Genomic DNA, 15388 nt, shown 5'->3' with positions numbered 1-15388 from the left:
AGTTGCTGTATGGAACGCAGTGCACGTGGAGTTGTGGCACTGTGCCTTGTTTTCCCGTTCATACGTCTACATCTATCTAAATATTCCACAGCAGCCTATTCAGCAACACTGCGAAGGCCTCATGCAGGCTTGCATGATAAAAGAGCACTGGAGTGCAACTCAATAACCCATTTCTGAGTTGCTTTGAACCTCATTATGAAAGCGAGGCTACGTGCAAAACTTTTCATGTGAAAATTGGTTTTGTCTTCATATGAACAAACTAATTTTAATTATAACAATTGTACACTAAGTCTCCCTTTCATAATAAGGTTCAAAGCAACTCGGAAATGGCCTCTTTGTGGAAAGCGGCAACAATACCCGCAAGGTGGTTTTATACAGATCTTTTTAACATAACCAGAACGCATTGGAATTCAGAAGTTTTGGGTTTCGAACTGAACCAATTACATTCCTTGTGGTCAGAATGGGGCTTGAACTGCTTGAACTCTGGACCCCCGAATTACAAGTACGATGCCTTAACCGCTCGACCACGCTGCATTCGATTTTTCCTGTCACATAGGTGATAGCCCCCTGGTTCGAGGTAATGCTCACAAGCATGTTTAGTCAGTCGCAACTGGTGTTGGTATAGCCCGCACGCAGAAGTGGGAGACTTATAGAACAGTCCTTGTAATCTCCCACACAGGGCCGGGCGTTCTTGGCAAGTTTCTAGTGAGTCAGCACGCGGCGCTCACCGGTCTCAATATGGACCCAAAGAATGCCAAGCGAAACTGAGGTCAAAATTCAAGGGCGCGAAACACGAACAATCAGCGACGATTTCTGTGCCCCTTTCACTACCCCCAACCTCCCCCTATCCGATTATTCCCCGCAATGTCCTTCCTTTTACGCCGTTACCTGTAACTCCTTGACTACTTTGTACCTTTCTTGGCAGCCCCAGAGCGGTCCCTTTGGGGGACGCCTGGGACATAGCCTGTTCCAGGCTCCTAGAGAGAAGCGCGAAGGAGAGGGCGAGGGGACGAAAACGAAGGAGAGGGCGAGGGGACGAAAACGAGGGTCGTTTTCGTCCCCTCGCACTCTCCTTCGCGCATCTCTCTAGGAGCCTGGAACAGGCTACCTGGGACATGGGGCTCTCGTTCCCAGTACCTTACCTATGAGAAGGCTAAACATGGCGGAAAGTTTTGAAAAGGCGACGACTTTGTCAGCTTTGCGTAGAAGATGAGCAGTGCTGTTGGTAAGTATTTTACATTGATCCTACCTTCACAGTTTTTTCAGCTGTTCAACTGCAAGACAGCAGAAAAGTGCACGTGAGAAAACTTAGCGTTATACTGTTTTTATATTGCTAAACCTTTGTAAACGCAGGAACAAGATAAAGTGACAGAACGGGTAGATTACACGAATATTAGGAGATGATTAAGCTTTAATATAATATTGGTGTGTCATGTCCTTTCAGTATGAGGGATTAAAGGATTAAGAAACTTCGTCTCCCCCATGCCATCAATGGAAATAATTTAAGCTCAGTTGAAAAGTTTGACTGCCGCTGTAAATGAAGTATCCTGTAGAACAGTGATAATGTTTAGTTCGGCAAAAGTTAAAGCAGGGAGGCTGGTTACACTTAGAAAAACAGGTGAACTCAATTTTTTTCTGATGAAATAACTGTGTGGATGAAACAGCCATTTGATATTGACTATTAAAGGGGTATAGAATGGTAAAATCCGAGACCCGCCGAGACCTTCATTTAAAATCCGAGACTGAGACTTAACCACTTTTTCTAAATCCGAGCCCGAGACGTCGCGATGCATCACGTGTTTTTTACTAACACCGCCGAAAAGCATAGTACGGCAATTTACGAGCAAAATTTATCTAACTTTTCATGTTTCACAGAAGCTGTAGAGGTAATTGCGATGTTGAGCCGTTTTTCAAGATTATTGTTTGTTGTCAGTTTAGGACGGTCAATTCAGACTTAATTTTCGCTTAGTTTGCAAGACTCCGAGATTCAAATTTCAAAATGTGAGATTCCGAGATCCATTTTATTTTTAACGAGCTCAAGATTCTGAGACTCCAGTTTGAGACGCCGAGATTTTGAGACCCGCCGAAAATTTGCCGAGACCCATTATCTTTCAAGGACCATTCTATACCCCTTATTAACTCATAGTCAAAAATTTTCCAGAATCTGTGCTATTTTCAAAGGATTTTGAGTACCAGATAGGGTGGTTCTTTCAAGGTTTTAACCCAATGATCTCTTCCAATCCAATAGGGTGGGGAGGGGGGTTCTAGGTGCATGCACCCCCGGAAAACAATTTAAAAATATAGGCCTCTAAGATGCCATTTCCTACATTTTGAGATCATATTCTATGGAAAATTGTCTTGGATAAACTGGTAGAGTTTTAAATGCATAGTGAAAGCTGAGGGCTAAAAAACTGGCCCATGCTAGGATGTGTCAAAGGTAAAAGAAACCTTAGATACCACAGAAAAACGAGAAAGGATCGTTAAGAAAGGATAAGTTACAAAAACAGGAGGCCAGAAATGATCACCGAAAATGGGAGGTTTCTGGCCAAAATGGGAGGGTTGGAATCTCTGCATTGAAACACTAGCATGAACTAATAATTTGTAAGGGAATTCCCCACTCCAGAAACTGTGAGAAAACTGAAACAAGCGAGGGATTGTGAGATGGGTAGACGGATGCACATTACATCGACGAAGAATTGCAGAGAGCTAAAAGGCTATTTCCTATACAACTGACTGCCGGGAAATGCATTTATTTATTAGTGCAATTTCCATTCATCCACCAAAATAATCCCAACATCCCCCACTTCAGTACCAGTCTCTCCATAATTTCTGGAGTAGGAAATTACTGTAGTTAACCATTCTTAGACTTAATTTTTTGGGGGGAGGAGTAGCAAGAAAATAGATCATTAATTATTTTTATTTTTTAATGTTCCACTCCAACATCAAGTCCTGTTGAATCTTACAGCTGATGCATTCTGGCTGTGCTTTGTGTCACTATTGTGGGGTTCCACTAATCCACTAATAAGAAAAGGAAGTAAGGGAATTGAGGAAATACACAGAACAAGTCGAATCCAGCAATTTTTTGCGGAAGTCTTCTTTTTAGCATCCAACTGGAAGGTACGGTTACCGTATTCTTTTTACTACAGTAGAAGCATTGTTAACTGTAACATTGATTACAATAGGGATGATTCAGGTTATAAATATGATATCCTCATGTGGCCCCTGTAATTTGTGTTGCTCGTGCCATGCAGAAAATTGTTTAACCCTTTAATCCCTAAGAGTGCCAATTGGCACATAATGCCATAACTCTGTCAATATTTGACAGATTTCTATGAACTTTTGACACCAAGATGGTCTTCTGAAGATCTACTCATTAAAAGGATAAAAACTTAACCCCCTCCCATATGTGATATGGTTGACCACCCCCATAACTTTTCAACTTTTTTCCACTAGAAGTTGTGGGTCTTAAAACATTTCTCACATTGATGAACATGTTGAGAACTGCAAAATAAGCTATAGTTTAGGGGTATACCTAATATCCAGAAACCTTGGGATGTTTTTGAACTTTAAAATTTTTCCGTTTTAAGGCCATTTATCTCAAAACCATAATTTTTCTCATTCATAATTATATCAGTTTTAAAATATACTCATGAGTAGCTTTAAAATGGTATATCATACACGGACACTGAGTTTGTAGTCCTGGATCTGGAGAAAATGTCGTTTTGCCTTAGGGGTTAAAGGGTTAATACAACTCTTGTCCGTCAAGATTGTCTTCACCTAGGCTTTCATACCCTAAATTAAAAGTTAGAACCAGATAGATTACACAAAGAAAGAAAATAACATGAAGTAAAGAAAAAGAAAGAAATACAACAAAAAATAGTTCCCAGACCAATTCAGGTTCCCAGTCTGATTCCCCGGCTTGGTGTCATATGTGGGTTAAGTTTGTTGTTCATTCTCGTCCTTGCTCCAAGAGGTTTTGCTCTTGGTATCGTATTTGTTTGATTAACCACCCACCCTCGAATAAACGCCCACCCTCATGGGCCCAAAATTAAATAAGTGCCCAGGGCGGTTAATTGAATAAATACCGTACTCCATTTTTTCCTCTCCTCAAAAATCAACATTTTCAAATTCCAGTTTGATATGGTGCATGTCCCCAATAATATTAGGGCTTTACGCTGAATACGGTGACACTTAAATTAAGTGATTTATTTATTGTTGCTCAGTAGCATTCTACTGAATGGCCACACGTAAGACTTTTTGACATTAAAAGGTCTCAAGCCTAATGATGTATGATTTTTCTCTTCTAGTACATGATTCCTTTCTTGTTAAATCAATGTGGATCAGTTGTTTTCTACTTGACACTGGCTTCAGCAGGTAAAGGACAAAAAAACTAAATACTGCCTGCACGAGGAAAGAGTGTAACTTCAATTTTATCTGCATTAATTTTCGCCACCCTCAAATGGCAAGGCAGTTGGTGAACAGGGTTAGTTCTGAAGGTTAGAATCAGCAAGTGAAAGTTTCAAATTTTCGAGGTTCTTTGGTTCACCACATGTACAGCGCAAGAAGGATAATGGGTCTTAGTTTTACCGTGATGTAAGCGAAGGACCATGATAGATGAAATATGTCCAGAAATGCACGCTAATGAGATGCATGAACTTTATGATAGACATCACAAGGTGTCCCCGAACCTTAATTCTTACTAAAACACAAATACTTCTGTCAAACATAAAGTCATATGAAAATGACAAAAAGGCCTGTCTTACATGAAGTACCCAAATTCAGGGTTAGGTGCATTCCCGGACACAAGTGGAAACTTTCACAGGCCATAAAACTTTTTGCGAGATGAAAAAATTGGGGTTAGTAATTAGTTGCACTGTAAGTGAAAGAGAATTTTCCTGATGCTGTATATCCTGCTGTAATTACAGACTTGTCTATTGCTGTACCCATTACCAACTCACTGACTTTGATCATAACAACACTCACTGGAAGGATTTTTGGAGAAGGCAAAATCAGTGCAGGTATAGCATTCTGCTCCCTAAAATTAATTTGATTGTGTTGAAAAAACGTTGCTGGTTTGCTGTTTTGCAGTTTTTCTTGCAGTGTTGACACATCATTTTACTTTAGCTTTACAATATTGCTAACTGCATCTACACTGTAGCAGTCTTTTGAGCTCAGTTTTATGGTCCATGTTCATTAGTTCCCTTGGAGTTTTATTTCCTAATCTCATCTCATTTTACCTCATTTAATTAGCTTAAATAGTCAAACAAACACCTCGCAACACCGTATTGTTGGCATAAACTCTGACAAATTCTTCTTGGCAAGCACGCATTTCTCTAATTTTAGCATTGATTTGTGACAATCTTGAGAGAGAACAAACACAAATACTTGAAATAGTAAGATAAAAAGTTAGAGAGTAAGCTGTGTGAGTATTTTCACTGAAAGTCTTTTAATAACTTTCATTTAAAGAAAATGTAAAATAATTTTGAAGTGTGATTTCATTTTCATCAGAACCTTTAATTCACTTGATTGTGCTAATTTTTGTTCAGTTTATTTCTTTACCCTATGAGGTCCGTTCAGCAACAAGTAATAGTATTTTTTAATCAGGGATTAGGGATTTTTTTTTTTATTGAATAACGTAGTTGTTTGTTTTTGTACTTACTCTTTTTACTCATATACATGCATATTTTTCTGTTTGTTTTTAAGCTTAGTTATCAGGTGATCTGTATTGTATGGGGTCTTGACCGTTTAACAGATCTTCCTTATGGCTCACTTTTTTTTCCTTATTTTAATTATATTTGTACCATTAAATTGTAATAAGTAAATAAAAAAATAATAAAATAAAATGAAGACATCTTGGCTGAATATACAATGCACCTAAAAGGTGCTGCATGCAAGGAACCAACCAGCTCATAACAACAACAATTTCCAAAAACAGTGCAAAATGGGACTTTAGGAAACAGACTTAATCACGAAGGCTGGAGTCATTTAACAAAGCAGCAAAGGATGCCAGGTTGCAACAGGGAAAGCTGCTTGTGAAAAATATCTGAATAACATCCGAATGTGATTTTTGACCTAATGTTTCTTCTCCCAGCTTTGAAACACAGAGAACATTGATGCAAAGTGTCTCATTAAAAAGTATTTTCTTGATAACAATAGCAACAATTACTATGACCATACTTATTCTGAAAGCCAGAGCCGTCTGACAATTTAGACAAGGAAATGAAAAAAAAAAAAAACACTGAGCATAGTTATTGTTTAAAACCAAGTTTTAAAAGATTTTGGCTCTATTGTGGAGTCATAATTATCTGATTAAATTGAACAAATGGGCAGCTTTAGCCTTATATATTAAGGCTAATTAGGTGTATTGAAGAAACGAACATGATGCAATTAAAGAAAGAGGTCTAATTCTTTCGTGATTCCCTCATTAAGGTTAAAACCAAAAGGTTTCAAAACATGTTATTTGTTTGGCTTTTCCTCCTCAGGTACCTTTCTTGGAATGGTTCTTGTTTTATCTGGTGTGACCATCTGTGTTATGGACAAAACTCCATAAACAAGTTCTCTAGGATCATTTATTGTTGGCGCAGCATGCTAAATGAAAAGGAAAATGGAAAGTGGACAACAGTCTCTCCTCGTCAAGGGCCATAATGGAAAGTTTGCTCTGTAAAGGGCTGAAAATTCACAGTAAAGTTCTGATTCAAAGAAGATAGTTTATTATTTGAATTTATTGCATAGCACTTATTTATTTACGTGAACATGTCTATATTACTTAGCATTTTAACAACCTCAACCACTGTAAAATTGTCGTTATCATTTGGTTGCATTCACAGTTGGCCAATTTGTGGTTCATTAATTTTGTGGACTTTGTATGAGTACCCTGGCCTACAGAAAGACTGAGTTATAAGTCCTAAGCCCCGTTCACACCAACAAAACATGTTTAATTAAACCGAGTTTAACAAAATGAAAATTGGGAACAGAAAGCTAAACCATTGGCTTTGACATAGGATTCAAGTAAATCTGTAGTCGACAAAAATCCGAAAGCAGCTTTTATGAAAACTAAACAGCTTCTAAACTTGTTTAAGCCTTGGCGTGAATGGGGCGCTAGACAGCGCCGTTAAATTCTTTTAATTTTCTTTTTTTCTATCAGCGTGTATGTGAGCATCATGAAAGATCATAAAACTCCAGCGAGCCACCTAAAGCTGCATTTTTCATATTTTTGTGTTGTTATTCTGCATGCGCATCTTGTCATCACTTGCACTGCACGTACTTGCTCACTAACTTTCCCTTACAACATCGCTGGGTGTATGGATCATACGCAAGGCGACCACAGCATGACGCGGTGGAGCCTGGGAACCTCTTAGCAGCTGGCACGCTGTCACAACAGACATGCGTGAATGAGTTGTAACTCTGACGTCCGCAGCAGCGTGCCTGGTAACCTCCCACTCTGTGTACCACGTCATCAGCACAGCAGATGGCAGTCTGACTGTCGTAAGACACCTGTAAAGATATGCGACCCACTATTGTTAAAAGGAATTTTATCATTACAAACTGGTGTGATGAGGGAAAGAGAAATTATTCGTATGTAAAAATAAACATCCTTTTTTGGCGAGTCATGGTCATTCATGCCATAATGAAATTAGATACTTAAGTACGGAAAGCTATTGTCGAAACACGAGCCGTAAACGAGTGTTTCCAATGATGGTCTTTTGAGTTTATGGCTGTTTCAAGTTCTCCCAAACTTCTGTGAGTTTTTCAAAAACTGTATAGAAACATGGACAATTTTTTTCTATTGCCTTTATGAACTTCGATGTTTTATTAAAAACTGACTCATTGGACAACGCAGTTCCAGAGTTTCGATTGGTTAAACGGCCGTGGTATATCATCCAATATACCATGCCCCACAATATGGCAAGGGTACGCGTGAGGGGAAAACGAAAACATCAGTAAATCAGCAAGATTTAGCATTAATTGGATACGAGATGATTATAGCCAACTTGGCGCTGTGCGCCTCATTGGATATCTATCATCTTGTATTCAACGCGTGCTCGTGGAATAACTGTAAATTATAAAACACTCAGAACTTGTTAAAAGAGTTAGCTCTTACCTGTCCACAGCACTTGGTGAAGCACCCCGCCTGGCGCCTCAACACTTTGCCATTGCAGCAAATATGAGTCAAGAAATTATAGCTATACTGTCCACAGCACCGTGCATGCTTCCCTCCTGGAGCATAAAGCTTGATCACCTTGCCTGACTCACAGCATATCTCCGTGTTTATACTATAGCTTTGTGTTCTGCAGCATCCTGTCCGGCCTCCTCCAATCCGCGGCACGACCTTCCCACCACAGCAGATACTGTCCTTGTGGTTATAACTTGTTGGGCCGCAGCATTTAGCATCTGGGCCGCCGTGCCTGGGAACCACATAGTTGTAGCAGCAGAGATGCGTTTGGTAGTTGTAACTCTTGGATCCGCAGCACTTGGCATATTGACCGCCTGTTGCATATCTGTAACGTGATGTAAAATGGGACTTTAGGAAACAGACTATAACACGAACCTCCAGCCTACGTAGACGCCGTTGCGTAGTTTTTGTGTACTACGTAGTTTTTGTATACCGGATCGACGCCACGCCGAATGTAATATATGCAAATATATACCATGCTTGCTGGGAGTATAAAAGGGCGTGCCAGCTAAAGGTTCAATTAATTCTCCATAGGGCCTTCTAGTAAGTTTTGTTCGTTTCAGTTTTTAAATTAAAATCTCTTTCGAGGCACAACATTAGGTAAAGAGGAAATTTGGGTAGGACAGGGCCCCCCTTAGTTACACTGACAAATTAAGTTTTCAAGAGGATTCCATCTAACTTTAATCATCATGTGTTTTACTAAGTGCTATGAAGCAAACAAACCTTTCAGTCGCAATTCATAGTTTAAGACGTACCTGGGAACAATTTGGAAGTCAGGACAACAGACTTGTGTGTTCCTGTTGTAGCTGGTCTTCCCACAGCACGTAGCATATTCTCCTCCGATTTTCTTGGCGATGTGTTGTCCTCCACAGCACATGTGTGTCTGATAATTGTAGCTGGCCTTTCCGCAGCACTTGGCGTACATTCCTCCTGCAGCATATCTGCTGACAATACTGTTACCAGGGCAACAGACTTGTGTGTTCCTGTTGTAGCTGGTCTTCCCACAGCACGTAGCATATTCTCCTCCGATTTTCTTGGCGATGTGTTGTCCTCCACAGCACATGTGTGTCTGATAATTGTAGCTGGCCTTTCCGCAGCACTTGGCGTACATTCCTCCTGCAGCATATCTGCTGACAATACTGTTACCAGGGCAACAGACTTGTGTGTTCCTGTTGTAGCTGGTCTTCCCACAGCACGTAGCATATTCTCCTCCGATTTTCTTGGCGATGTATTGTCCTCCACAGCACATGTGGGTCTGATAATTGTAGCTGGCCTTTCCACAGCACTTGGCGTACATTCCTCCTGCTGCATATCTGCTGACAATACTGTTATCAGGACAACAGACTTGTGTGTTTTTGTTGTAGCTTGTCTTCCCACAGCACGTAGCATATTCTCCTCCGATTTTCTTGGCGATGTATTGTCCTCCACAGCACATGTGTGTCTGAAAATTGTAGCTGGCCTTTCCACAGCACTTGGCGTACATTCCTCCTGCTGCATATCTGCTGACAATACTGTTATCAGGACAACAGACTTGTGTGTTCCTGTTGTAGCTGGTCTTCCCACAGCACGTAGCATATTCTCCTCCGATTTTCTTGGCGATGTATTGTCCTCCACAGCATACGTGGGTCTGATAACTGTAGCTGGCCTTTCCACAGCACTTGGCGTACATTCCCCCTGCTGCATATCTGCTGACAATACTGTTATCAGGACAACAAACTTGTGTATTACGGTTGTAGCTGGTTTTCCCACAGCACGTAGCATATTCTCCTCCGATTTTCTTGGCGATGTATTGTCCTCCACAGCACATGTGGGTCTGATAATTGTAGCTGGCCTTTCCACAGCATTTCGCGTGCACTCCACCTGCAGCATATCTGCTGACAATACTGTTACCAGGACAACAGACTTGTGTGTTGCGGTTGTAGCTCGTCTTCCCGCAGCACGTAGCATATTCTCCTCCGATTTTCTTGGCGATGTGCTGTCCTCCACAGCACATGTGGGTCTGATAATTGTAGCTGGCCTTTCCACAGCATTTAGCGTACATTCCGCCTGCTGCATATCTGCTGACAATACTGTTACCAGGACAACAGACTTGTGTATTACGGTTATAACTTGCAAGACCACAACATGTGGCGAAGTTACCACCTACTTTCTTGACGACGTGTTTTTCTGCACAGCAGATGTGAGTTCCTGAGTTGTAGCTCTTTAATCCACAGCACTTGGCGTTAAGTCCCCCTGGTGTGTAACGACCAATAACCTTTTCTCCTGGACAGCAAACTTGGAGTTGTCTAGGTTACAAGAGAACATTTAATATTGAAAATGTTCAGTGATAGCTCTGCTGCGTTGTACATAACTGGGTAAATCTGGGAGGCTAAGTTCTTTTAGGTTTACAAGTCTGTTCAGTAGCTGGGTGACCAACCCATTACACAGCTGTTAACGTCTTAAGGCGGGGGTGCACTTGAAAGCCGTTTTCACGCCGCTTAAAATAGGTTTAATGGAAATATCTCATTCGCGTTTCGGACAATACAAAAACCCTATGCTCAAAACACAAATCAATGTCTTGAGGTGTTTTGTGAATTTTTTTGTGATTTTTAGGTATATTTGGGAGGAGATAGTTTTTCTCAAAAGAGTTGTAAAATTTGGAGAAATAAGAAATAGTTAAGATTTGATATAGTTTAAAAATTAGAATTTGAAGTTAAAAATTGATGTATGGACACCCAAACAGTCCCCTACCAACCTGGTGTGCTCTTGGGTTGGGGGCAACTGTCTGTTGGTGTTCCAAAAATAATTTTCTTTCTTTTATCCCTTCTTTAAACCTCTTAAAATTCCATTCAAATTTACGTTTACTCCCACCTTAAGCCTTGAAAGCTAGCTAAATAAATAAGGCGGGTATCCAGGTAATTAACCTGTCGCAGCTGGATTTCGAATCGTTTACGCTGGAGAACTGACTTGTTTATCTAGACAAGAAACCTGTTTAGCAAAATAACTAACCTGTTATAGCCGGTTTTGCCACAGCATGAGCCATAGGCTCCTCCCACTTTCTTTGTTACCACTCCAGAGCAGCACATCTGCGTTCCTGCGTTGTACAGTGCATTTCCACAACAACTGAATGCCCGCTTGCCTACATAAGGCATGTAGTAGAAGTATCGGAGCGTGTTACCACAGCAGACTGCAGTGCCGGGATTATAGGCTCTGCGCCCGCAGCATCTTCGGACAGTGTACTTGGCATGAATTACGTCACCACAGCATAGGAGCACGTCAGGGTTGTAAGGACGAGAGCCGCATACTGGCCAGTTATGATTGACGTAACGTTTTTCAAGTGGCTTGACTGAATGAAATTTTTTGAAAACTGTCAGAAGGCATGTCATAGAAACCAGTGATGGTTGATGGGCACGGGCCTCGTGTATGGGTCCCGTAGCTCACTGGTCGGATTTTCCAACCAGTTGTATCTAACCACCGAGTTTAATTAAGGTATACATTCATTAGATTCATATTAGACATATGCCCTTTATTTAACAATTAGACGGAAAGCTTGAGCTTTCTATCGGCTGATGCTGCTCCGAACCAACAATCAAACTCGATAGAAACCAAGAGCGAGGCGTTTAATTGTTTTAGTATAACCCCGATCTATTGAAAAAGAGAAAAAGAAAAGAAATAGGTTAAAAATGGTTTATTTGTAGCCGTGCGCGCTTCTATTACAGTCGATCGAAAATTAGGCCGCCCTGTGTAGCCAATCAGATTGCGAGTTTGCCTAATAATCGGTCAATGCGTGATGTTTAAGACCTGCATACAGTTTTACTACGACGACCTGAAACGTCGAAGTGGTCATTTCTGTTGGTAAATATCAGTGCAATATAGCACATGGCTGAGCTGAACAGATCATCTCTTGATAAATTAGATTAATATTGTGCTGACGAAACGTTCCAAATTGACTTAAAATATAAACAGGTGATATTGTTTGCCTTGAAACTTTCCGTCTTTAAAGAAATATACTCAGCTCCATTGTTTTACTTTCCTGATGTTGACTCTTGGAGCTTTGTTCTAATTCTACATCAAAAGCAGTAGATATTGTCCCTAAATTAGCCATTAATTGCTAAAAACTCTTTCCTGAATTTTTTCCTCGTGTAACTGAGATATTTAAAGGTTTAAGCGTGTTTGAATACTTTTGTTCACGACGTTTCGTTTCGTTATCTTTTCGTTTGTGTTTCCAGGACATTCCAAACTAACTAACGCTTATCGGCATAATTTTTCAGTCGAAAATTAGTTCAAACGGCCCTATCTCCTGAGAAAATTATATTTAATTGTGATAAAAGTTGAGACTTTTCATCAGTGAAGTGGGAAAGTTAAAGCCTTTAATTTTGCCTATGGAAAAATTAAAAAAGTCATTATTTAAGTACAAAAAAGGCCAAACGAATTTACATCTTAAATAAAGTTCATTCGGTAACCGCTAGTTAAAATAAAAAGATGCAAAGAAAAAAGTTACCAGTCATTGCAACTGAATGTCTCAATAAAAACGCTTGTCAGCTAATGACGTCATATTACACTAATCATTCAAGAGAGTACATATGCGTTATTGACCAAGCGTGAGGTCAAGATGGCTGGATATTGGCCAAGTTCTTTTTTTGCATTTTTATGGACCGAGACGAAGTCGAGGTTCATAAAAACGCAAAAAAAGAACGAGGCCAATATCCAGCCATCTTGACCGAACAAGCTTGGTCAATAAAGGATTTATTATATGGCTTTATCATCAAGTTAAAACTACAATAACAAAACAAAACACGACATGAAACTGCTCTACTCGGAAAGAAATTCTTCATAGCCGGCCGGTGCAAGATTTATTTTCAGTGCACCTTTGGATTAGCATGTAATGGTGGAAAACAAGGAATCCTAAATTATCTTAGGGTTCTAACTTTATAATGGCTTAAAGGAAGTGTGCAATTATCGAGAACGAAAAATTTAGATTTTCGCAAGAGTGGGAAGATTTGAATAGAATCCGCAAACTCGCCATTTTCAGGCGATCGCGCGGTGGCGTAAATAATAAAATTTTTTTTTCACAGTTTTCGGCTTCCAATCATTAATTCTTGAATGAAACAATAGATTTTGAGATTATATGCAAACATAAGCCGAAAAAAAGAGCAGGTAAATCAGAAAACTGGGCGAAACTTTGACACGATTTTGTTGTTTACATCAAGCAAGAAGCGGCTGAATTAAAAACGTGAGCTTCTTCGGCGAACTTAAAAAAAATACTTTTCTGAACTGCTCTAAACACTAACCGCAACTTCCACTACGCTATGATTTAAATACAGTCATTGCAAACCTAGAGAACTTATCAATTTGGCACTCGACTTGAGACAATAAGTTTTTCAAAATCAATTCTATCTAAAATACTACACGCAGAGCAACTCACCAATTCAACTCACATTCATTGTAGCTGAAACGAAGTTTTCACTACACCAGGACGATTCCATTCTCCTTCCTTTCCTTTAGGTAAATGTTGGGAGTTTACCGAACTTTTTAGTGAGCGTTTTCCTCCAAAACAACGAGAAAATCGAAGAAAACCCGCATTGTTGTTGGGATTAAACTTTCGATGCCAAGCGGACGGGCAACGGGTAATCCCGAGCGGGCAAGATAGCTCCATCTTGCCCGCTCGGGTAGCCAATCACAGCGCAGAATTTGACTCATCTTGCCCGCTCGCGGAGCCAGCCATATAATAAAGAGTATTAATCTCACATCACGTGATCATTTCGCGCACCTTCACGGATCATGAACATGATAAGAAAAACACGCAATGGCGGCACAAATAAGGATAAGGGTGGTTTCTAATGCTCGAAGGATTCGAGACATTTGACTCTTTATGTCAGGGGCTATATGATTCCGTTGTAGACATTTTAATTGGTAAATAATTTGACATTACCGGTATCCGACTTCCACCTTGCCGAGAGTAATTTTTTAAAGGTTTCAGTTTAAAATTAAGTGGCCATGATTAGTTTTTACATGCACTATAACAATGTCTTAATATAATAGCTGTTGTTGCCCGTTACAAAATCACAGAGAGGTTGCGTGAGTTAACCTCTTAAAGGTACTACGTTAAGATATATACATATTTTTTCAGTTTAAAACGTATGAAATTAAATTTTAAAAGAAAAGAAAACGTCTTACCGTGATCATCTACCGGCGAGGACAGGCCAGTACCAAACTTAAGGAAGAACAGAGTAATCGTCGTCAAGACAAAGCACCCCTTCATGATGACCAAGCTCGAGTCCGGCCGATCACATTCGCTAGTGAACAACTCGATGCTGAAACCCTTAATTTATAGTTCTGCACAAAAGCCTACATGTTGCTTTGTTCTTTATTTCCTGACGGTTTTAGGGCGAAATATCAAACGATATCGGTTTTTGAAGTTAGAAAAAGAGGATATGTATGTGGGGCTTTCGAGTGCAATATTCTCTGTCAAGTAGCGTTCCGATTGCGTTTTCTTCCTTTTTAGCAATAACAGATAATTTAATTTAATGTCACGCGAAAAAAGTAATATTCTTAATTACCGGACAACCCTTAAGGGTGTTTTCAGACCAGCTAAATCATTTAACAAATTCCTAGACACTGTCACAAATTTAATTTAATTTGTTTTAAACAAGTTGCGGTGTTGTTTCTTGGGGTGAAATTAAAGCAGCTGAGTATGCATATTGTAAAAGTTTCAAAAGACGGGAAATCTTTGCTGTGACAAATTGTATGTTGAGGCCATAGTATTGTATGGACTGAAAAGAAAAATAGTTTTTAGTAGGATTACTTTCTCAGAGGAGAAACTATTCAAGACTTTGTGTTGCAAACTTAGCCAATATTTTTTTGTGGGTGATTTTAGCCCGGGGGGGGGGGGGGGTACTCCAAAAAAAAAATTGGGTAGGGGTGTGCGGCCGCTTCCCAAAACCCTTACCCTATTTATGACCAAAATTTGCGATTTTCCCTACCCTATTTATGACCTGAAGTAGCTTCTTCTAAAAAAAATCGAACCCAGGACAAGAGTGCAAAAATCTATACCCTATTTATTACCAAAATGGCGGCAAAATGGCTAAAAGCGATACCCTATTTATGACCAAAACAGACGAAAAACCATACCCTTTGGCGCCGCACATACCTATATAGCCCATATAAGGGAGTACCCCCCCCCCCCCCCCCCCCGTGGATTTTAGGACGAAGAGGGCGGGGCGTCAAAACTATCTA

At 40.0% G+C, this 15388-nt stretch overlaps 2 protein-coding genes across 2 annotated transcripts; one reads left to right on the top strand and one right to left on the bottom strand.

Moving 5' to 3' along the window:
- Positions 1 to 1135: 1135 nt before the first annotated feature.
- Positions 1136 to 7606, top strand: LOC146487094 (transmembrane protein 234 homolog). Its single transcript, XM_085092101.1, has 5 exons — positions 1136 to 1225; positions 2966 to 3117; positions 4308 to 4374; positions 4926 to 5018; positions 6483 to 7606. The coding sequence occupies exons 1-5, from the start codon at positions 1210 to 1212 to the stop codon at positions 6548 to 6550; spliced, it is 396 nt and encodes a 131-aa protein (XP_084948227.1). The 5' UTR covers positions 1136 to 1209; the 3' UTR covers positions 6551 to 7606.
- A 380-nt stretch (positions 7607 to 7986) lies between these two features.
- On the bottom strand, positions 7987 to 14546 carry LOC146487093 (uncharacterized). Its single transcript, XM_085092080.1, has 4 exons — positions 14330 to 14546; positions 11162 to 11498; positions 8929 to 10458; positions 7987 to 8498 (listed from the first exon to the last, which is right to left on the bottom strand). Exons 1-4 carry the CDS (start codon positions 14412 to 14414, stop codon positions 8072 to 8074), a joined length of 2379 nt encoding a protein of 792 aa, XP_084948206.1. The 5' UTR covers positions 14415 to 14546; the 3' UTR covers positions 7987 to 8071.
- Between the last annotated feature and the right edge of the window lie 842 nt (positions 14547 to 15388).

The sequence above is a fragment of the Pavona decussata genome, unplaced genomic scaffold (genome assembly GCF_977016875.1).
Source record: "Pavona decussata unplaced genomic scaffold, jaPavDecu1.1 SCAFFOLD_19, whole genome shotgun sequence".
Classification (NCBI taxonomy): Eukaryota; Metazoa; Cnidaria; class Anthozoa; order Scleractinia; family Agariciidae; genus Pavona; species Pavona decussata.
Note: the sequence above shows the minus strand (reverse complement) of the source record. Positions and strands in the feature narration are given on the sequence as shown.

Bases quoted from the DNA above. Each gene is read 5' to 3' on its own strand.
- LOC146487094 (XM_085092101.1), top strand. The intron at 3,118-4,307 runs GTACGGTTACCG...TTTCTCTTCTAG, and splicing joins TTTTAGCATCCAACTGGAAG to TACATGATTCCTTTCTTGTT. The intron at 4,375-4,925 runs GTAAAGGACAAA...CTGTAATTACAG, and splicing joins CTTGACACTGGCTTCAGCAG to ACTTGTCTATTGCTGTACCC.
- LOC146487093 (XM_085092080.1), bottom strand. From the start codon at position 14,414: ATGAAGGGGTGCTTTGTCTTGACGACGATTACTCTGTTCTTCCTTAAG. The intron at 11,499-14,329 runs GTAAGACGTTTT...AATTTCATTCAG, and splicing joins CTCGCCGGTAGATGATCACG to TCAAGCCACTTGAAAAACGT. The intron at 10,459-11,161 runs GTTAGTTATTTT...CTTGTAACCTAG, and splicing joins GGCAAAACCGGCTATAACAG to ACAACTCCAAGTTTGCTGTC.